Raw genomic sequence first — 22,564 nt, forward strand, 5'->3', positions numbered from 1 at the left:
CACCTGGCGCCCAGTCAGGGTCAACCCATCACACCTTGGCAAAGGCTATAAGACCCAGTTGCACTGGAAGAGCACCAGAACTATAAAACTCAGCACCCGCGGGTGCGGGGAGTCCACACGTGTTCGCAGCACACTGGCGACACGCAGCGGCTCAGCTTCCGCTTCCCGCAGCGATCGGACGGCGGAGTCCAGCGAGGACCACCCTGGGGCGCTCGGCTGAGGCAGTGCCACCTCCGGGGGCCGGCTCTCCACCTGGGCGGGGGGGGACAGCCAGCCGCCACTGGAGCCGCGCTCCCTCCGCCGTACCTGAAAGCTGGCTGCCTCCAGCCCCGGCTCCGCAGGGCCTCGCCGTCCCTTCCCGCCTCCTAGCAGACCAACCCCGGACAGAGGCGGCCCGCCCCGGATCGCGGGCCTCAGCACCGCCGCAGCCCTTGCCAACCGCCCGCCATTTGCTGCCGTCAGGTAGCCCACCATTTGCCCGCCTCTCTTCCTCTCACGCAGCGGAGACGGGCCTCCCTACCTCACCACGCCCCCCGCCTGCCCTCGGGGGCTGGCAGCCCGGGCTGAGGGGCCGCCGCCTTTGCTGTAATACCTTGGACAGTTGCGGCGGCGGGCTGCGAGCCCGTGACCGGCTGTCACCTGCTAGGCACAGCCCCCCGCACCCCACTCGCACCCTCCACGTCCTCGTGCCCCCACGTTTGAGACCTACACCCTAGGAGCTACAGGCTGCACCCCCGCTTCCTAGTTTCAGTTCTTTTAATGGTACAAATTAGTTCCTCAAAAGGCCACCAAGCCCTCATTTAAAGGAATCGGAAAGACAAGCCCCAGCAGAGACGTTTATAGATGTCAAGGTTCCAGTTAGGGAAAAAAAACCCGGCAGGCGGAAAGTATCAGGGAGCTGCGCAAGCATTTCTCACAATTCACGCAAAGCCATGGCAACAATTCAGACACAGGCACGCTCCCAAAGCTCCAGCTTCTGTTGTACCTGCCTGAGCTGCCAAGTGTTTGACAAACTGCAAATTATTTGTATTGTCATTATAAACAGGTTGCTTTAATTTTTAAATTAGTTGCTAGCAGCAAACACTACAGTTTAAGAATAAAGTTGTTAGAAATAACAAAAAAAAAATATCTAACTGCATGTTACATTTTCACGATAGTCCTTATAGAAGAGATACTTCAGTCCTTAAAAACAAACAACCAAATTAAACATCTATTTAAATGTTTTCTCATTCAAAATAAGAACGAGTTACAGAATTTGTGTAAGAGTACCATATTCTGCACCATTAGCTAATTAAAAGTTCCACTGCAGGTGTGAAACAAAGCAGAGGCTGCATGATCCTCCTCTAGTGACCGTTTCATACAGGACTGACATCCAATTTCATCCTCATAAGCCTGCAGATGAAACTTGCTTTGGCAACTGTTTTTGAAAAAAAGCAGCTAATCCTTTCTTATATCATCTGAATAATTCGGCAGCTCTCAAACTATTGATCAGCTCCCTTTCCCCTCCCTGCCCTTCTTTCAGAAATAGCTTGCGGCCTCACATGAATATTTTATATAAATCTACAAGTCTATCCCTAACCTCAGCCTCAATTTAATGCTCACTTTTTATTTTGTATCCAGACACACCTCACAGGTTTTTGTTCATTCCCACTTTTCCATTTCTCACTGCCTAGCCCCCACTGCTTTAGCCAATTAGTTTCATTTGGCATAAATTCAAGCATTCACACACCCCACCCCCTGTGACATGGCCCATGGCAGGCCCCAGGCAACAAGTGCAGCCACCTGCCGCCCCATTGCAAGCTACAGACCAGTACCTGCATAACACAGGGTGCTCTGGGGACTAGCAGTATATACTTATTTAGAGGGAAGAACTCCTCCAATGGTGCATACGTAATATAAATTTGGGGCAGAAAGAGGATAGCAAGGTGGCTGTTACAGAGAGCAACCAGAACTTCTAACTCTCCAAGTCAATTGTCCCTCCCTCAGTATCAGCTGTTGCAGTAAGGAGGCATAGGGGACTGTACCGGTGGAAGCAATTTGAGCTTTAGACATTTGGGAAGGAAATTCTAGGGAAGAGGGGGTTGCAAAGGGAAGCGCTTTCCAGTAGAGTTATTACTTGAGGAGAGCCTTTTACCCTGTCCCTCAGGGTGAGAAGGGGATTGCTCATGCCCCCACTGCACTCCCACCCAGGCTTAGCAGGAGTCTGGATGGAGGCAGCGCTGAGCACAACAAGAGAGCATCGTTTCTCTCCTACCAAATTCGCAAGCTGTTGTTGAAAAGGGGAGATCAAACAGAACAAAAAAAAAAAAAAAAAGCCCAACTGTGCTTACCAAACCACGGCCCTGTTACCAATACCATGTACCTTCTCAATTTACATTGGACCTTAAATTACCTAAAAGTTAGTTTCAGTGGTTAGACACACAGCCAGATTGTTCCTTTAATTCCACAGATACAGATCTTGTGTCTATATGCACAAATACCTAAAAAATTAGAGTTATGCAGCTAAGCAAGCAGGCCTGTCCCCTGCGTGTTATCAAAAGACAGGCTTCTTATCAGAAGCCAGGTATAAATACAATAGCCAACTTTCATGATTAACATTGGGCCACATTCTTCCCTCTGCACAGAATCTCATGACATATTACTTGCATCTCAGAAAACACAAAACATCATAAAAAGAGTGCAAGTTATGCAAGTTACGTTAATCAAATAGTTTGAAATTTTAATTGAGATCCATGTTTGTTTTGCAACAGTTTCTCAAAGGCTATGCTACGATGAAACACAAGAATAATTTTGAATGAGACTAAAAGCAAACACAAATCTCGGGGAAATAATTCTGTATTTGGAGAAGACTGAACAGAAAAGCCTGATTTTAACTAAGATCTACAGGATTACCAAGAGCATTAGGGAACGTCCTTGCAAAAATTCCTCCCTTTAGTTAAGGCTTTGAAAAGAAAGTTTTTCAGAAGTATGGAGGCACCTCTAATCTAAAGGCAATAACTGAGAATTAGAAGTCCTTAGCATCCTTAAAGATAGAGCTAAACAAGTATTTTCTAAACAAACTTAACTTTACAGTAATGAGCTATTAATCTTATTAAAATGAGACTGATTCTTGCCACTGGGATCTGGCACTGTAATTGCCAGTCACTCAGTTGTTCCTAATTTATTGGATGAAGCAAATAATGCAACATTTCATGGCTGATATTGTTTGATTGTTTAATATTGATTAAAATATTTACACTCCTACTTTTCAATCCACATTTTAGCACTCATACCTATGGCTTTTACTTTTAGTACAACATCTTTGTGTCAAGTGTCAAAATTTCATTTAAAAAAAAAAAACCAGGAACCTGATACGATATAGAGAAGCCTTTTTATGTTTAAAAATATTCATTTTCAGAAATGATGATTTATAAAAGAAGAGTCTGCTGGTAGCTTTCTTCCAGCTCATGTTTACCACAGATTCTACTGAGCTTCTCCTAATTTAAAGCATCCCTTTTAGTGTCCTGCTGCCTCCATGTGGAATCTGTTTCCTCCCTCACAACCCCTCTAAATTTAATGGGGAAAAAAAAAAAATCAGTAGCTGGCAGAAAAGGACCTGGGGGTGTTGGTTGACAGCCAGCTGACTATAAGCCAGCAGTGTGCCCAGGTGGCCAAGAGGGCCAATGGCATCCTGGCTTGTATCAGGAATAGTGTGGCCAGCAGGACCAGGGAGGTGATAGTGCCCCTGTACTCGGCACTGGTGAGGCCGCACCTCGAGTACTGTGTTCAGTTTTGGGCCCCTCACTACAAGAAGGACATCGAGGTGCTGGAGCGTGTCCAAAGAAGGGCAACGAAGCTGGTGAAGGGTCTAGAGAACAAGTCTTATGAGGATCGGCTGAGGGAGCTGGGGCTGTTTAGCCTGGAGAAGAGGAGGCTGAGGGGAGACCTTATTGCTCTCTACAACTACCTGACAGGAGGTTGTAGCAAGGTGGGGGTCAGTCTCTTCTCCCTAGTAACAAGCGATAGGACAAGAGGAAACGGCCTCAAGCTGCACCAGGGGAAGTTTAGGTTGGATATTAGGAAAAACTTCTTCACCGAGAGGGTGGTCAGGCATTGGAACAGGCTGCCCAGGGAAGTGGTTGAGTCCCCATCCCTGGAGGTATTTAAAAGAAGGGTAGACGTGGTGCTTAGGGACATGGTTTAGTGACGGACTTGGCAGTGTTAGGTTAACGGTTGGACTCGATGATCTTAAAGGTCTTTTCCAACCTAAATGATTCTATGGTATTGCATGGATGGATGGAAGGCTGTGCTAGAAAGAAAAAAGTTCTTGAAGGAAAAAAATCTTCCCCTAGATATTGAAAAGAATTATTTCCAGGTTGCCCACTTTACCACTTAATTGCTCTTAATATTATCTTAATTGCATGTGGAACGTTTCCCTGATTGTCTCTAGGTTCTGATGCTATTGGCCTTCTTGGCCACCTGGGCACACTGCCAGCTTCACTAGTCAGCTGATTTTCGTGGGGTTACAAAAATACGAAACTTGCACACAGTAGATCGGATCTGGCATGGAGCTTGTAGGGCAGCAGACAATATTGAGTAGATATAAATGCACATCCTGTACTAGCTGTGCATTTCCTCTGAAAATATAAAGATAACAAAGGAACAAGCTGACATCTTTGTGTCACAGATGTAAGGTTTAAGAATTTTTAACATCAGTTCACAATTCAGCATGATACAGTTTTGGTTGAGTCTCCATCCCTGGAGGTATTTAAAAGAAGGGTAGACGTGGTGCTCGAGGACATGGTTTAGTGGTGGACTTGGCAGTGATAGGTTAACGGTTGGACTCGATGATCTTAAGGGTCTTTTCCAACCTTAACGATTCTATGATTTTAAGCAAAAATATAAAGCGCTATAACATTACCTACATTGCCTTTTACTGAACTAGGTTCTTGAACACTCTAGGAACTTTGTGGAAATTTAACCAGTCAGTGTTGAAAAGGCACAGGATTTATGTGCTCCGAGACCTCCAGCAACAATGTTTTTTCCCCAGCCTGAAAGTTAGGACCACTGTTAGGAAACAGCAAACAGCCTGCCCAGAAAATTCACAGGTACCCGATTGGCCACTTACATTAGAACCCACCAGATTTTACTGATTCTTCTGCCACAGACACCCTGCAAATCTATAACAAGAGTTTGCTTCTATGGAAAGAGGAAAAGAGGTAAAGTTACTCTTACATATACCCAGGGATGGTGCAACAGTGATACAAGCTATTCATTATTAAAATCCTCACAAAGCTGTCCATCTCTGTGGTAGTTTCTGTTCCATAGTATTACATGAATGGGAAAGTTATTTTTCACATATGAGGGAAGTTTAGTTGTACATGAAGAAAGCTAACTTTGGTCCACTTGTCCAGCTTCCTAATGACAGCATATTGGAAAGATGACCACTGACAGTTCAAAAACCAGTGTAAAAGCTAACAAAAATAATTGGGTATTTCATTCCTAAACCTGCACAGCGTGGTTATTTGTCCTAATCATCCACCTTTTCATTCTGTGTGTCCACTAATTGTTGAGTTTTTAAGTCTTCAGCTTGTTCATGATCTTCCTTATCTACACCATCTATTTGACTAGTTTCCTTTTCTTCTGCTTCTCCTTGATCAACAATTTCATATTCTACTTGTTCCAGGTCTGTTCCATCTATAAGTTCTGCCTGTATTTCTTCCATCTGTATTTGATTTACATGCTCAACATGTAACTGCTCCACATGAACTTCAGCACCTTGTTCAGTCTGAATGTGTTCAACTTCCAAGTAACTAATTTGCACCTGTTCTTGCAGTTCCTCCATCTGTGTGCTTTTCACTTGACTGTCCTGTATGAGATCCTGGTGCATCTGTTCCACAGTTACCTGTGCAGGATCCACTTGTACCTGAATTACTGGTAGGACATGGACTTGCTCCACTTGTTCTATTATAGTCATTGATGTTACTGGTTCAGCTTCCACAGCTTCTGCTGGAAGAACCTCTTCTGTCACTATTCGTTCTGAAATATTGTGCATGTCTTTGAGATGCCTTCTCAGCTCACTGCCTTGCATAAACCACAAATCGCATAAGGTACAGTGGTTGGGTTTGTCACCGGTGTGTATTACCAAGTGGTCTTTAAATTGATCCCAGCTGTTAAACACACTGTTACAAACCTGAAACAAAAGATACAGTATGTTAAATTGTGCCAACAGAAATACGACAAAGTATAGTGCCTATTTCAGATCATAGCTTCACATAGTGTAGCTTCCTGCTATTTGGATTAAAAAAAACACATACATTAGAGGTAAAAGCTGAGAAGTCAGCTTCAGATGAACAGAAGACATGGTATTTATTTTTATTTTGAGTTGTGCATACACAGGATACCTATAAAATTTATGAGTCAGTACAGCATTTTAAAGTTTTCTTATTTTAACCTTATTTGAAATTCACACACAGATTCATGCCCCAATAAATGTCTGGTGCTAGAATTTTGGGTGGAAAGCTATTTATGTAATAATATTATATGATGAAAGTGTAATACAAACTGTCCTTTTACTGAAGTTCTAGATGCAGTACTACTAGCCAACTTTTCCTTATCAGCTTTCATTTGTTCATGGCATTGTAAGATTTACCTGGCTAGACTAAACTCTCCCATTTTGCCATTTCAAAAAAAATACTTGAGTGATTTCAGCAGATAAAAATCTCTTAAAACTCCATCCCTTTAAGTCTCTTCCAGCTAAAAGTACTGCTTTGACTGCAGACATACTATTTTCACAAAGCACTTGAGCACACTTCCTTCCCCTTCAGCTGGCACTGAGGTAAGTAGCCTGAAAACAACACACAAAGACATTGCAGAAATGAATGAGGTACCAGGATAGAAGAGAGAGAAGAGTGGGGTAGAATCAGGCTCGGAATAAACAAACAGGCTCAGGGGTCTTTGTCCATGCAAGTGTTCTTAGCTGCAGAAAGAAGCAAAGAACATGCATTTCACTGTTGGCAAACATTTTTGAAACAGAATGTTCCATCTCCTCAATTTTCAGCAACAGCACAGAAGGATGATGGAGTATCTGACAGGGATTAACTCAAGGAACAGGTCTGTGTAATGGAGCTGAATATCCCCATTTTGCTGTTGAAGTCTTAAAACCATGTTTGTGATGCTAGTGACATGCTTTTTGTCCCCCCCCAGACTCACGCTTTAGAAAGTTGCACACACACTTCTTAAAATACTAACCTTATCGATAAGCACTCAAAATTACTTAGCTGTACATAAAGGTAATGACTATCAGCAATGCCCAAGCACATAATTACTGTTCTTGCCATGTAGAGCCCAATTCAGTACTCAAGGCATACAATAAAGAGCAACAAAAGCACTCATCAAGCAAGCGCAATTTTGTTTTCTCCTCTTTGTTCAGTGAGCCAAGGTTTTATTTATTGAACACTATTCAAATTTAGTTCTAAAGAGAAAAAAAAAATCAAGAAAAATTTATTCAATAATTGCTGTAGTTGCTGCAGGCTGAAATAACACTAACCCACATTCACAATATCTGTAACAGAGAAAGCTATGAGGTGAAGCAATTAAACCAAAGGGTCACAAAGACAAAACAGTATCTTCAATGAAGCTACTAGGTACAACTTTATGTTATACAGTAGTTCTCATGTTCAAAAGAAACTTATCTTTAAGACAAAGGTATGCTCCCAAGAATTAACTTCAGACTAGCATAACAACTAAATGATGCAACAGCATCAGTGAAACTTCTGATTAAATTATTTGATTGGCAACACAGAATTAATTCATCTCCTGCAGTATTCACTGCTTTCTGTGAATAAGATCACTCTCTTTTTGGAACAAATAAAGCCCATATCCAGCAGTTTTCTTTACTACACAACCCAATTTAACATCAAACCACAGCCATTCTGTGAACTGAATAAGGTGAGAGCCTTAAGGGGGGGGAGGGGGGGAAGCGTGTTCTTATTTGCAGTGCAGCAGCAAAATGGCAAATAAAAATGCTACAATCAACCTCAGCTCTCATATTTTCTAGCTTTTCAGAATCAACTTTTAAAAGCTAAGTAACATTCTTCTGAACAGCTTTTCAGATGTCAGCTACGTATAGTGACCAAGTACCCTAACTATCCATCTACAGCATTTATATTTGCTTAAAAGACATTACAGAGTGTCATCATAAGTTGGAATGACTTTTCAGGCAAAGTCAATATATTGGTATCAAACAGAAGAATAATAAAATAGGAAATAAAATAGTACTTTGCATTTTGGACTTTAGTGAAGCAGGAAAGGCCTAGGTCAGTGCATCAAGAACCTTGAAAAGGAAGCAGAAAGATCAGTAAGATGCAGATGAACACTTACTTACCCACAAGAATCTCTCTGATTAACAAAGTATTATGAAGCTCCATATCAGTAATTCCATATTTTAAATGGAACTACTTAGATATAAGAATTTACCCTCATGTTGTGGTTGAATGCAATCTTTATGATTTATTTTACTAAAAGTAGTTCTTGGAGACATAAGCCCAGTCGTTGCCTTTCCTGCTCAGTACTCCCACACTCCCTCAGCACAGGAAGGAAGTATCTAGCCTCAGACTCTACTACTTCCATTACCCACCTGGCATTCATACAGCTTCTTTCTTCCCTTTTTAGCTCCAGCTCCAGACTGACAGGCTGTCAGGTGACATTTGAGTGTGCTATTCCTAGCAAAACGTTCATGGCAGTTTGGACATTCAAATGGTTTTTCACCTGTTAAGACAGACATAGGGACTTGTAAGCATATAAAACCAGCCTGTTTTTGGTCAGCTCTCCCTTCTTCCCCTCTCCCTTTTGTGTAGGTTGATAAATACACTGTAAAGACATGGCCAACTGGATTATTCTACAGAAGAGAAAGACATTCTATGTAAACTTTGTTTATTCACATAAAAGGGCAAAAACCTAACCTGGAGTCATAACTTTCATTTATAAAAACAATCAAACAACAATGTAACATAATTACCAGTGCCATTTAAGGTACGTTTAGGTTTTTATGGAAGTTAGATTACTATTCTGACAAAATATCTTAAAGAAATAGCAGCTATTTCTCTCTTTTCACCTGATAATATTAACAGTTAAAGACTCAACATTAGTATATACAACGTGACACATTAAAGAAGGAAGTATTTAAATAATACAAAAGTTTTATTTTCAAGAACAATAACAGCTTATGCTTGAGAGCTGAAACTGAGCTCCAGAAAAAGAAGTTAGCACAGAATGACCATGAAGTAACAAGGCATCAGTATTAAAACAAACAAAACCAAACCTAAAACTTTCATCCATAGTAGTATATTGTTATTACCATCATCAAGTAGTAACAAAGAACAACTGGTGTCTCTGTTTACTAATTTCATCATGCACAAAAATGCAATGAAATTCAAGGAAATTAAAGTACAAAAAATTAGGAACAGTGTGTTTCTTCTGAAAGTCTGATAATCAATCTGTGGAGGTACTGATACCAACATAACTACTGAAACAAACTACTTAATGAACTCCAAAAGAGGCTGAGACATTTCAGTGAGTAACATAAGAATCTATTCCAGCTAGATTAAGTTTAAAAGCCTACATTTTCAGGAATGCAGTAGTTATTGACCACTGAGATGGAAAGCTAATAAACCTGTATTTTCAGAAATAAAGATATTCAGAAGTGCAAGCTGGGGGATAAACTCCTCTGCTAAAGGTGAAAACTTGCTTCTCTTCCCCTGGGTGTCATCCAACTATGAGTTTAGTCTCATCTAAGTAAGATTTTATAAAGAGGGAGGGTACTGGCCTGGTCTAACAATATCTTTTTTTTCCATTTATGAGAATGGGTGAGATTTCACTTGCCAATTGTAAATAACTCACAGGACAGAAATTCTGACCTAAAATAGTCCAATATTGTGCTGGTCCTTTATAATCCTACAGCCACAGGAAGGAGATTGCCCAAAATAAATATTTTTTAACCCAAAGATATTCATAACAACACAGTGACTTTTATTTGCCTAATATGTAAGAAATACCAGGGAATTCAACCATAACCATAAAATTACCATATCATTATTTAGATTGGGTTTAGAGAGAAATAGTAAGCCCAGTTGGTGGTTTTTTTTGGTTTGTTTTTTTTTTTCTATAAAAAAATATTTTTGTATAATCTGCATACAAATTACTTCAGTTACAGGGTTTTCAGACAAGGACTGATTAATTTGGCTGCTTGGAGCCCATCACAACTCCTTCACTTCCACCTTTGCTCATGTGAGCACACACACACTCCATAAAAGGAAAAAAAAAAGAAAAAAATCAAGAAGGCCTAACTTTGAGAAATATTCAGCAGTCAAAATTCCCAGTAAAATCAGAGGGAATCAAAGCTGTTCAGTGTCTCTTCCTGCCAGGGGATATAAGCTTTGCAAAATACCAGGATTAGACAAGCATATCGAGAACAGTAGCTTCATTCTAAGATTGATTTCTGTATGAGGAAATCGGTCTTCTTGCATAAGACAAATTAGAGCTATTGAACTCAACAGATATACATTATTTAAGTGCAGCCTTGCAGAATTTCTGTCCTATGAGTTACTTATGACTGGCAAGTAAAATCTCATTCATTCTCATAAAGAGGGAAGAAAAAAAAAAAAAAAAAAAAAGAGAGAATAATTAGATCAGGCCAAAAAACTCCCTCTTTATAAGTTCTGGAGATGACTTTGTCAGTACGTTCAGTTACACGACATACAAGACAATTCTGAGTTTTTTTTTCCAAGAGACTCAGAAGCTGCTTAAAGCACTGTATACATGTGTGAGAAAGAAACTCCATAGTTCTCCTTCCTTTCTTTTATTGAGACAAAGATAATAGCCATTAGTAATGTCAAATTCCCACATCAAAAAGAATTACCAACCCTGATAAGGTGTCTATTTCTGCTCCAATTGCTACTTTCATGTTATTGCTGGTGTTGTGATTAAGCAGCAACAGGATTAAATACTTTGTAGGACATTTTTCTCCCTGGCCTTTTAATTTCATTTTCATATTCAACTAGTGCTATACAGAATTAAGAACTTAGCCTTTGGCTCAATGGGAGTTTTTCCACTGACCTTAGGAGACCACAGTTAAATAGTAATATCTGGTTTAATTTTAAGCTTAAGGCTTTCAAAATGCTGAACTGGAAGTAATTAAGATTCCATGTGTTATACTTGTATCAATAAATATTTAGAAAGTACTCTGCATCTCCTGTGATATTTTAAGTTGCTTCACCCCCAAAATCCTTTGTTACAACAGCAACCAACATACTGTGATATTTGGGTTACTCTGTTAATCCACCACAAACTTTTCTCTGAAAAGACTTTTGTTAAGTAGCTTGTATTTGGCTTGGTCATAACGGAGAAACACTCCCTACTTCATAGGGGATAAGGATTTGCCAAAGACTTTTTATAAATGCAACTTTTAAGGGGCTATTGGGAGTAGACTGGATACAGTGTCATATATCAATACTCAGCAGTCCCATACACAGATGTAAAAAAGTTCCAATTAAAAGGCTTTAGCAACAACAACAAGCCACGAAAGAAATAGGACTGCTACCCTCCATTAAATTCTTACTGATGACTCATAACTGACATATTAAACAAAAACATCTGAAAGATCAGGACAACATATATTTTACATTCAGAGAGCTATCTATATAATGCTCAGTACTTATTCAGATAGCACAGATTTTTTAGCAAGATAAAGAAATAGCATCTTAACCTCCCATATTATATAGAATAAGGAGCACAAGTCATTTTGTACTCAAAAGATGCTATCCAGATTTCAAAGAGGCAGATTTTACAGTAACAAGTCTACTATAGTCACTAGAAATGTTTTGCTGTGTTAATTAACAAAGAAAATGAAATCATAGATGAGCTGCCAAGAGCAAGGATGAAACTTTCAAACAAGATAGTAAAAGAGAGGGTTGTTAGGGGGGTATTTTATGCCTAATACATTAATAGGCATTTGCTCACAAGTTCTGTTAGTTAAAGAAACCCTTTAAACTGTGTATTCCACTGAGAAGCTCACAGTTCAGATCATATTTCAACAAAAACATTTACTAGTAGAATTGTGAAAATAAGAGTAGCTCCTCAGCTTGGTACTTTTGAAGAAAACACGCGTTAAGAAATGATTTTGAAAAAAAAATCTTTAAGATTTAATAGACTTGAGAGAGAAGCTTCATTAGCATTTTCTGTTTTCAGGTGCCTATTTTTAACCACCTCAATCCCTCAAAGTTTATATCAATGGAAAACAAAAAAATAAAAAAACAAAATAGCATTTTAGTTGTAACTAGAAGCCAAGTATTTCTAGCACTCAGGACTCTCATGTTCTCTTCAGCATATTCTCTATTTCCCCAAAACATGCAAAAACCCAAAACGCTAGAGCCAAAGCCACAAGTACAGGACCTTAGCAGTGCTCTTACCTGTGTGCTTCCGGAGGTGCTCTTTAAAATGTCCAAAGTGGTCAAACTGCTTATCACAGTACTGGCATATATGTATTTTTTTGCCAGGTCTTTGCTTCTTGCTGGCACCACTTTCATCGAGGTGGTAACAGGTGAGGTGCTGTTTCAAAGCACTCTCTCGTAGGTACCTTTTATTGCATATGTCACACTTGTAACTCTCAGTAGAGTGTGTTTTCATGTGTTCCTTAAAATGGTAAAACAATTTAAATGAACGGTTACATTTCTCACAGTGGAATAAATTCTTCACATGTGATAGCTGAAGTTCCACAATTTCAATACCTTCTACCTGTTTGCACAAGGGATCAGTTGCACTATCACCTTCTTCTTGGATCTGGCATTTTGTCTCTCCCTGACGATACTTACTGGTGATATCTGCCAAAAGAGCCAAAGCAGATTCATCTGATGTACCCGTTGTCTGTATGTACTTTATAGATTGCTCTGCAGAAGCTACTTCAAGTGTTTCGATGCTGTCATCTTCCACTTCAATTGTCCCCTCAGCAATCTCAACCTCAATTTCAACAGGCTCCGATTCTGCAAATGGCAGTGTTTCTGTGATAACATTAGAGGTTTCAGCTATCTTCCTCTTTTTTGGTTTATTTTTACTTTGTGTTTGATTTGATTCTAAGGGTGATGAATTTTCTTTGTTCCTGCAAAGCATTTGCATAAACATAGTTAAGATCCATAAGCACTTACATAACAATTCCTGCCTGATACTGAGCTTCTGCATTAAACACTTGCTAGCTGTTTCTCAAAGAAGCTGAATGATGAATGACCACATAACCTGCATGCATTTCAGAAGCTAATTTGTCCTTAATCTATACTCCTTAGAGCTGTAGAATAGCATGGTTAAAGCTGTGGAGCCTTTGACATAAAGTTACTAAAGCGTTTTAAATAGCTCTGCTTGAATGATACACACCACCTATCAAGAAGAAAGGCCAGTTAGTCTAATGACATAGGTTTATCTAAGAAACTTGTGAAATTATGTACTTGGAAAGAAAACTTCCCCAAAGGAAGTTCTTTCGCCTGCCTACTCAGAAATAAGATTCAAGTCCTTCCTACGCTATTCACCTCTTAAGCTCTGGAGTGCATGCAATTGCCTGCAGTGCTTACAGCTTGTTAGAAAACACTACAGCTGTGACTTCACAAAATGATTATTATAACATCTTATACTTCAGGAAAGCACACAGCTAACAGCTGAGGTAAAAAAAAAAAATGCCACTGGGATGTGGAAAGAGTATTCTAGTTTAATTTTCTGGGCTTAAACACAACCCCCAGCTCTGTTCCTCTTCTCCTTGCACCATAAACACACAACTCCCTTCCTCCAAGATGTCAGGGATAGCATCCCATCTCAAACACAGACAGAACTGAGTGGGCCAATGCTTTCAAGTCACACCCTCATGATTATCCACAGCACTTACATGCTGGAGGTTTTACTACTCATTATCAGTTTCGAAAATGAGTGGCTATCTTCCCCTCAAATGAGACTGATGAGTAATTTGTGCTTTTACCTTCCTTTGCAGCCTGAAGAATCCTTTTATGTAACCTACTCCCTATCACTTTCAGGTTTTCTAGTAATAGAAGAGAGAAGGTTTTTCTCCGGTATCTGTACATCATATGGCAGAGATGCGTGGCTAATGACCTAATACAGGATACAGCTTATTAAATTGCACCTTACTATAGTCAGATACAGGAAGACAGAGCAGTTAAACTTATAGTTTCATCTAGCCTGGATTTCCAATGTCTAGAAGGTGACAGTTACTTTGCACATTACTGCAAGGAGCTCCAGGATCACGTACCAAAATAATAATCTGCTCAGCAAAGAGGAGACTACCATCCTTAAGCACATTGTGTGGCTCAGGTGTGAAACTTTGAATGGGGATACACACATACAACATAACTGTACTTCAAGGAATAACAGCTGGTTGTTTTCTTTCTAGTCTAGATTATGTGATGTGCAACTCTGATGCATTATAGAAATGGTTAGTTCTATAATAATCTCTACTTTAGCTGAACTTTCTGAAGCTTACCCCTTTCAGTCAAAGCTCAAACAGAGGCACTGTATTGCAATTCTTTCCCCTCCTACTGTGGAGGAGAAAACAGAAACTGACAGTAGTACTCAAGTTTGTTTTTCTAACCAAAAAAACCCACCAAAAAAACTTTTCAAAACCTATGAACAATGGAAATAACTCTAAGAATAGACTGGCTTGCACATGTGTTTGTTAAGCAAAACATTTGTTTCCTTGTAACATAAGAGCTACAACATTTACTAGTGATGCATAACCAACAAACTGCATAACATTATACAATAGTGGGAAATAATTGCAGGCTGGACAGTTTAGCTTGATGGACTGATCTGCATCCTGGTTCAACAGCTCTACCGGTGTACATAGACTCAAAGTGATACCAATTAGAACATACTTTTTCAGTTTCAAGTGTCTTAAATTTCTCAAGCAGACAGCAAAGGTCTGCTTTTTTCCTGAATGAAAAAAAAAAAGTTCTTTTGGTGATACCATGCTTAATCTTAATAATGTCAAAAAAAGGATGTTGGTGGGGTTGGAGGGTAGGACTAGAAATGCATAATCACATCTTTCCTATTAAAAAAAAATTACATAATTATTCAGCTCTGCTACCAATCCACAGAATAAGCACAGAATAAGTTGATTAAAAAAAAAAAAAAAAAAATTCAACACTGATGTTGAAAACCAAGTTTCCAGTGTACCATGTCATGGAGGTTTTGTTTGTTTGTTTGTTTTTTAAAAAGTTAGCTAGCTAATAGAGGAACTCGGGGTCAATGCCACTCTCCTTAACTAGTGTGTCTATGGAGAGATAAAGAGGAAGCAACAGTCTGTCCTTATGCCTGAACACAAAGACCTTTCAGCAGGTCTAGAAGAGAAAGCAAGGATAACCATAATGCTGGGAGGCATTTATTGCCCCTCCCTCTACTTCATGACAGAAGAACAGTGTAGCATACAGAAGGAATGAGAACATGACAGCACTTTATGAAAGGGAAGGAAGGGGAAGAAAACCAGCATGATGGGAATGGTACCTGCTTTTCTCAGGTTGGAGTTTGGTAATGGAGTACAGTTCCTGGTACTAGATAGAAGGTGCCACAGCAACATTTGATTAAGTACTGATTCCATATAAAACTGATTATAACAATTACATTCATTCAAGAGGTTTGAGAGATTAATTTTGCACCAAGAAGTTTTAAAATCACTACCTATTCTCTTGAAAGCAGAAAGCTGCATGAAATCAAAACACCAGCACAAACTTGTTAATGTGGTCTAATTACCTGAGACACATCGTCACTGTACACCCAGCTCTCAAATCGGGTGTGGGCAGTCAGATAGCACAGAGACCTGGTATTAGTTACCACAAAGTCACAGCCCTACGTCTGCAACATTTACCAGCCACGTCACTTGTCATCGAGTTCCAGCCCAAAGAATGTGATGTTCATTTTTTAGCCGAACAACACTGCAAAATACTGGCAACCAGCTCTCATAAAAGGATTCTTAAGACTCTACATTTCAGTGTTGGGAAGAAAAAGAGGCTTATGTGTTTACCTGATTTCAAGTGCTTTGATAGCTTCTAACATCTGTAGATACTCAGCTGCTTTCCAAACGTCATTTGCTTCTTCCTCACCTTGGACCATTAGTTTTGCTGTATAGGTGAACTCAATTAGGTGACGAAATGCCATGTTACTTACACCTGTTTACAAGCAAGAAAACCAGCCTCTTTTAGCAATTCCTCAGTCTCATCTATCTGCCAAATCTTGCACGCTTGCCTGCTCACAGTATTTTGACAGCCAGTTTCATGAAGATGCCACCCTTGAAAGGCTCACATTGGAATAAAGTGTCTACTATAGAAACATGCGAATCTGGAACAACTACAGAGTCATGCCACAACAAAGATAAAAGGAAGGATAAGATGGACAAAAAGCTGTTTGTATAGAATAATAAAAAGTATAAATTTAAGCATAAAAATATGATCTCTCTCTCAAGAGACCTCTGAGCAGCAAGTTACCAGAAGCTGAAGTATTGCTCCAGGAAATTGCTCCTTGCCTAGCAGGCAAGTATTGCTCCACATCTATCCTGTTCTTGCACCCCAGCCAAGGCATCTTTTTCTTTTTAGTTTTTCTTCAGGGGAAGTTTTTTTTCCAATGGTGATAGCTACCTATACTGGTTTTGGCTGGGATAGAGTTAAATTTCTTCATAGTAGCTAGTATGGGGCTATGTTTTGGATTTGTGCTGAAAACAGTGTTGATAATACAGGGATGTTTTAGTTACTGCTGAGCAGTGCTTACACAGTGTCAAGGCCTTTTCTACTCCTCACACTGCCCTGCCAGTGAGTAGGTCAGATGTGCACAAAAAGTTGGGAGGGAACACAGTTGGTACAGTTGACCCCAACTGACCAAAGGGATATTCCATACCATATGATGTCATGCTCAGCAATAAAACTGGGGGGGAGGTGGGCGGAGGGGACACTGCTCGGGGACTGGCTGGGCATCAGTCAGTTGGTGGAAAGCAATTGTTTTCATTTGCATCACTTGTCTTTCTTGGGTTTTATTTTCCTCTCTCTTTGTTATTTTTTTCTCTTTTCCTTACCATTTAAAAAAAAATATTATTTCTTTTTAATTATTAAACTGTTTTTATCTCAACCCACAAGTTTCTTTCTCACTTTTACCCTTCCAATTCTACCCCCCATCTCACTGGGGGGGAATGAACAAGCCTGGCTGTGTGGTGCTTAGTTGCTGGCCAGGGTTAAACCATGACACTACCTCAGAACAACTCAAGAGCTGAGATCTAGAAAGCTAATTGATATGACCAAGCATGCATTTAAGCTCATACCAAGGATACTACATTCATTTTGAGCTTGGGCACACAACTCTGAAGGTTTTTATTTGCATGAATCGTACTACCTTCAATCTCCACCAAGGGCTCCTGAGTGAAATCTTGGAAGAATTTGTAGAAGAACTGGCTACAGGCAGCAAGAACAGCCTTATGAGCTTTGAAATGGTGACCTACAAAGAGAGACAAAAATTTTGGTTTAGTATAACACCTTCCTTACTCATAGTGCAGAATAAGTGCAGATGCAGAGAAGAGAACGGCTGCAGAACCACCCAGTCTACAAATCCATTCCAGCAGCATATAGTCACTTAGTATGTCTCCTTGTAACATGGGATACCACTGCAGCTAGCCTGTCCCATCTCATGCAGACCCTTGCTGACATCACTGACCTTGCTGAAGCTCTGCAACTCAATCAGCTGGAGGACTCAATCACTCCAGAGTGTTTCCCTTTTCAGATATTTAAGTTATGGGAAATTCCTGTGGAAACTTTTTCCTGTATGTCTTAGGCTCAGCTCTCAGGTTTTATCCAGGCTCTCCTTGGTTTTTGCTGCTTTTACATATGGATGTATTTTATCATCACTTCTGCCAGCATAAAGACCCCTGCAGAACAGAAGTAGTTCTGCTCTGTTCTTCCTGTTTTCCAGACTGTGTATTCCCCATCACTGTGTTGCCTTCTCCCTGGTGCAGGCATGAACATTCATAAGGCTCCGTGGGACAGAGGTAAGAGAAGCAACATGGATTAGAACTACACAGCTGCACAAGAAAACAGTTTTGAGCTCAACACATGGATTTGGTAACACTAGAGCAGGAACAAACATTCAGGATAAGTTTTGCACAAGTGCTGTCAGTGAAACTATGGTGATTCCAGAAGAGTAATTTTTTCTTCATTTGCTTACTTTTTTCTAATCCAGGCTCTGTAGAACCCTTTTCCTTCAAGTGAGTTCTTGCTATCCTTTTAAGGATCAAGTGGTACTCCTTTAGCTAGGTCTGTCCTAGTGGACACTGCCTATCTTCCTTGACGTGCTCATCTATTCTAAGACATGTTTGGGATAAGAAGCAATCTTAGGTGATATATCAGACGCCACCTTTTCTAATGAGATAATAAGCACTTATATCTCAGTCTTCCTTTTAAACCAATACTTATGTCTTTAGAAAAAGAAATGTGAGTTGTTCTACCCTATTTTAACTATATATTAAATAGTAGACAGATACCAGAGAAGCAAGAAGGCAATCTTAAAAGAAAAAACCCAGCTTGAAGTAAAACAATCAACCAATATTTGTATAAGTTCTCTGCATGCAAACAGTCAGCTCAAGTTAGGGAAAGATATTTTTACAATGTTTTGGAAATCCTTAGACAATATGTTAAATATAGTACAGCAGTTTCAAAGCAGGCTTCTATCTGAAGATATTTAGCCCTTTATTTGGAAAAGCAGAAGCAAAATTATTAATCACTGCTGGAGACACTGGTCACACCAAGATTTTAAATGAAACTCTGCAAGCAACTCGAACACCAATACAGAACCAAGAATTTGTTAGCAACCCAGTTTGACAGCTGACCTGTGACAAACTCAACAGCTTCCCAGCACAGCTTTCAGAATTCTCTGTATACCAACTGGTTCTCAGGCCTGTACATACCATCGACAATCAGAGTGATATCCGTAAACTGGTCCTGCTCACGTTGTTCATTCAGTCTATCCAAAATAACTTTATAGTGTTCAGGGAATTCCTGGATACATTCCATCATTTCTTCAGCTTCCATGGCAAAAGGACTAGTCTGCAAAAGATGTGGTAGGACAGTAAGAATACTGCACCACTCAGTAAATACTATGCACAGTTAGGTTAGTATACAAACATGAATTAACTAGCACTTTTCAGGGACTACAAAACCAATAGAAACATCAAACTGTCTTGGTAACAGGTTTACCTGATTTTAGCTGACAGGTAGGAAACGTTAGGGTTAATAAAGTGGAATATGACCTTATTTATACACATGAAAAAACAGTCAAAGTGGGTAAATGCATTTCTTCTACAGATTCAGCAGGGACCCACATCCCTCAAAGCAAATACTGCAGGGATGTAACATCTCCACAGCTAACCATGCTATAACATCTCAGCAGCATAATGTCAGAATCTATATAAAGTTACTTCTTGCAATTCTACCAATCCACTTGGTGGAAGAACAGTTCTGAGAATTTTCATACTTAGGTCACATTTTGTATCTAGTGAATACAATATGTTTACTTCCTTTAAATAAGGATGTAATAAAGCAACACTTTTCAGCTTCTGATTACATAGGAGTTGCCAAGGATTTAATGTGTTGTCACACCCAAGAGCAAAGAGCTGCTTATTCACCCAGCCTTCTTACACTTCTCCCCCTGCAAGGTGAAATATTGTTTGCCAACCTTTTGAAAGAGACATATAGGCTTGTAATCTGATGGCTCTTCCTCCCTTACTTATACAACAAACATAGCTGGGGGGGGAGGTGCAGAAGTTCTCAAACCTGAAGAGGTTTAGCAGAAGTCTGTGCCTGTGAATGAGACACAGATGTTAGTGCGCTGCTTATGCAAAAGAATCTCTGGAGAGAGTCCAAGTGCTTCAATGAAAGCATTTCACAAATTAACTCCAGGCAAAATTACTTCAGATCTGTGCAGCAGCACTCATCTTCAGCTCCCACATTCACTTGGCTCTCACACTGAGAATGCCACAGAAAAAGCAAAGACGTTGCAAAGTCACATTTACGCAGAAACTTTGTTTCTTTTCACAGTCTAACTTACTTTGAATAACATATGGTTTCTGAGAGAAGACGGTGATTAGGCTTGAATGAGTCTTAAAGGAATTCGAGACATATCCTTCACCATATTGTTATACTTAGTTTGGACAAAAGGAAGAAAGTCAGGAGAGCAGCTAGTATCAAACCAAACACTGAACACAGAGATGGAAAATTCTGGCGTGGCAAAGAAGCAGTTATCTTCAGAGTGCTAGAAGAAACTAGATAGCAGGTGCTCCCTAACTTCTGGTGCAGATTTTTTGTATGTGATTGGAATTGGAAAGTCCTGAGCACGAACCTGTTCCTTACGTGTACTAACCAAATCTGAGCTGATGCCACCATGCTTGCTAAATCCCCTGTGCAGCTGTGTAAATTCTACCTCACTTCCAACAAACACACATACTGGTATATGGGATTCAATAGAAGTAGAGAGGAGAAGAATTACCTGGTCATGATAAAAGCAGTTATTTTCTTATGACTAACAGATATCAAGTAAAGGAAATTATGGAATTCCTATTTTTCACAGAATCATTTAGGTTGGAAAAGACCTTTAAGATCATCGAGTCCAACCGTTAACCTAACACTGCCAAGTCCGTCACTAAACCATGTCCCTAAGCACCAGGTCTACCCTTCTTTTAAATACCTCCAGGGATGGGGACTCAACCACTTCCCTGGGCAGCCTGTTCCAGTGCCTGAACTACCCTTTCAGTGAAGAAGTTTTTCCTAACATCCAACCTAAACCTCCCCTGGTGCAACTTGAGGCCATTTCCTCTTCTCCTATCCTTACTTGGCAGAAGAGACTGACCCCCACCTCGCTACAACCTCCTGTCAGGTAGTTGTAGAGAGCAATAAGGTCTCCCCTCAGCCTCCTCTTCTCCAAACTAAACAACCCCAGCTCCCTCAGCCGATCCTCATAAGACTTGGTCTCTAGACCAGCTTCGTTGCCCTTCTCTGGACACACTCCAGCACCTCAATGTCCTTCTTGTAGTGAGGGGCCCAAAACTGAACACAGTACTCGAGGTGTGGCCTCACCAGTGCCGAGTACAGGGGCACTATCACCTCCCTGGTCCTGCTGGCCACACTATTCCCGATACAAGCCAGGATGCCATTGGCCTTCTTGGCCACCTGGGCACACTGCTGGCTCATGTTCAGGCGGCTGTCAACCAACACCCCCAGGTCCTTTTCTGCCAGGCAGCTCTCCAGCCACTCCTCCCCCAGCCTGTAGCGCTGCATGGGGTTGTTGTGACCCAAGTGCAGGACCCGGCACTTAGCCTTGTTGAATCTCATACAGTTGGCCTCAGCCCATCGATCCAGCCTGTCCAGATCTCTCAGTAGGGCCTTCCTACCCTCCAGCAGATCAACACTCCCGCCCAGCTTGGTGTCATCTGCAAACTTCCTGAGGGTGCACTCAATCCCCTCATCCAGATCATTGATAGAGATATTAAACAAAACCATCCCCAATACTGAGCCTTGGGGAACACCATTTGTGACCAGCCACCAACTGGATTTAACTCCATTCACCACAACTCTTTGGGCTTTTGTGGGTTTTACCACAAAACACACTCTTTCTTGCATCTCAGAAAAACCGTCCCATGGAGAAGTCTTTTCATACTCTTGGCAAAATAAGAAGAGCAGAAGCAACTGCTTATGGAAGTCTAAGTCTATTGATACAAAAATTCACGGATGCTTCTCCTCACAGTCCGAATCTCCCCAAGGGAGAAACGGAGTATTCAGAGAGTCCCTGAAATGAAACTCAATAGCAACGAAGTTACTATTAAGCAGGTATTCTTTATTGCAGCGCTGGGCAGCACTGGGGATTCTCCACCATAAGTGCTCCACCGATTTGGTAGACTTTCAGAGATTATATACTATAAAGTCCTACATATTCACAGGATTTCCGAGAATTCATTTACATAAACATGAGATTCCCTGGAACTCATTAACATATGCAAATGTCCGATCCGCATGCGCAGTCGTCTCCCGCGGTGGTCTTCAGGTGGTCTTTGGGGGTCTTCAGATGAAGGCTCCTAGTCTTCTTCACTGTGTTCGCTGATTGACCTTTGCTTCTGCGCAAACTCAGTCCTAGGATCACGTAAAAGGTGTCCTTCAAGGCTGTGGTCATTCTTTTGTGACCTCCCATCTTCCATGCATTTGTTCTCCCAAGGCCCAGTTGTCTGAGATGGGATTATCCCGGAGCCCCCTTATCTTACAACCATTCTAACTACTCCCTAAATCACAAAGGCCTTTCTTTTGTTCAGTTAAGTGACTAAGATATTTAAATATACTCCTTGCCCCTAGGCTTTTCAGGAGGCATTTTGATGCAGTGGCTTTGTCTATCTTGGCTTTAACCCTTTCACTATCTGCTATCACTGCTTTGCCAAGCAGATGCTGAAATACATATCAGGATCTTGTGAGGGCAAGGGGGAAGGTGAGGTTGAAGGGAGATAATGCTGCTGCTGCTGCCT

At 40.6% G+C, this 22,564-nt stretch overlaps 1 protein-coding gene across 1 annotated transcript; it reads right to left on the reverse strand.

Moving 5' to 3' along the window:
• Nucleotides 1-5,509: 5,509 nt before the first annotated feature.
• Nucleotides 5,510-19,091, reverse strand: LOC309601618 (zinc finger protein 131-like; the record flags this gene model as incomplete). The annotated part of the gene is made up of 6 exons (XM_082334754.1): nucleotides 5,510-6,172; nucleotides 8,618-8,748; nucleotides 12,447-13,132; nucleotides 16,049-16,193; nucleotides 17,404-17,505; nucleotides 18,968-19,091. The coding sequence occupies 6 exons, from the start codon at nucleotides 19,089-19,091 to the stop codon at nucleotides 5,510-5,512; spliced, it is 1,851 nt and encodes a 616-aa protein (XP_082190880.1).
• Between the last annotated feature and the right edge of the window lie 3,473 nt (nucleotides 19,092-22,564).

This window comes from Platalea leucorodia (genome assembly GCF_965183815.1).
Source record: "Platalea leucorodia genome assembly, chromosome: W".
In the NCBI taxonomy this organism is placed as follows: Eukaryota; Metazoa; Chordata; class Aves; order Pelecaniformes; family Threskiornithidae; genus Platalea; species Platalea leucorodia.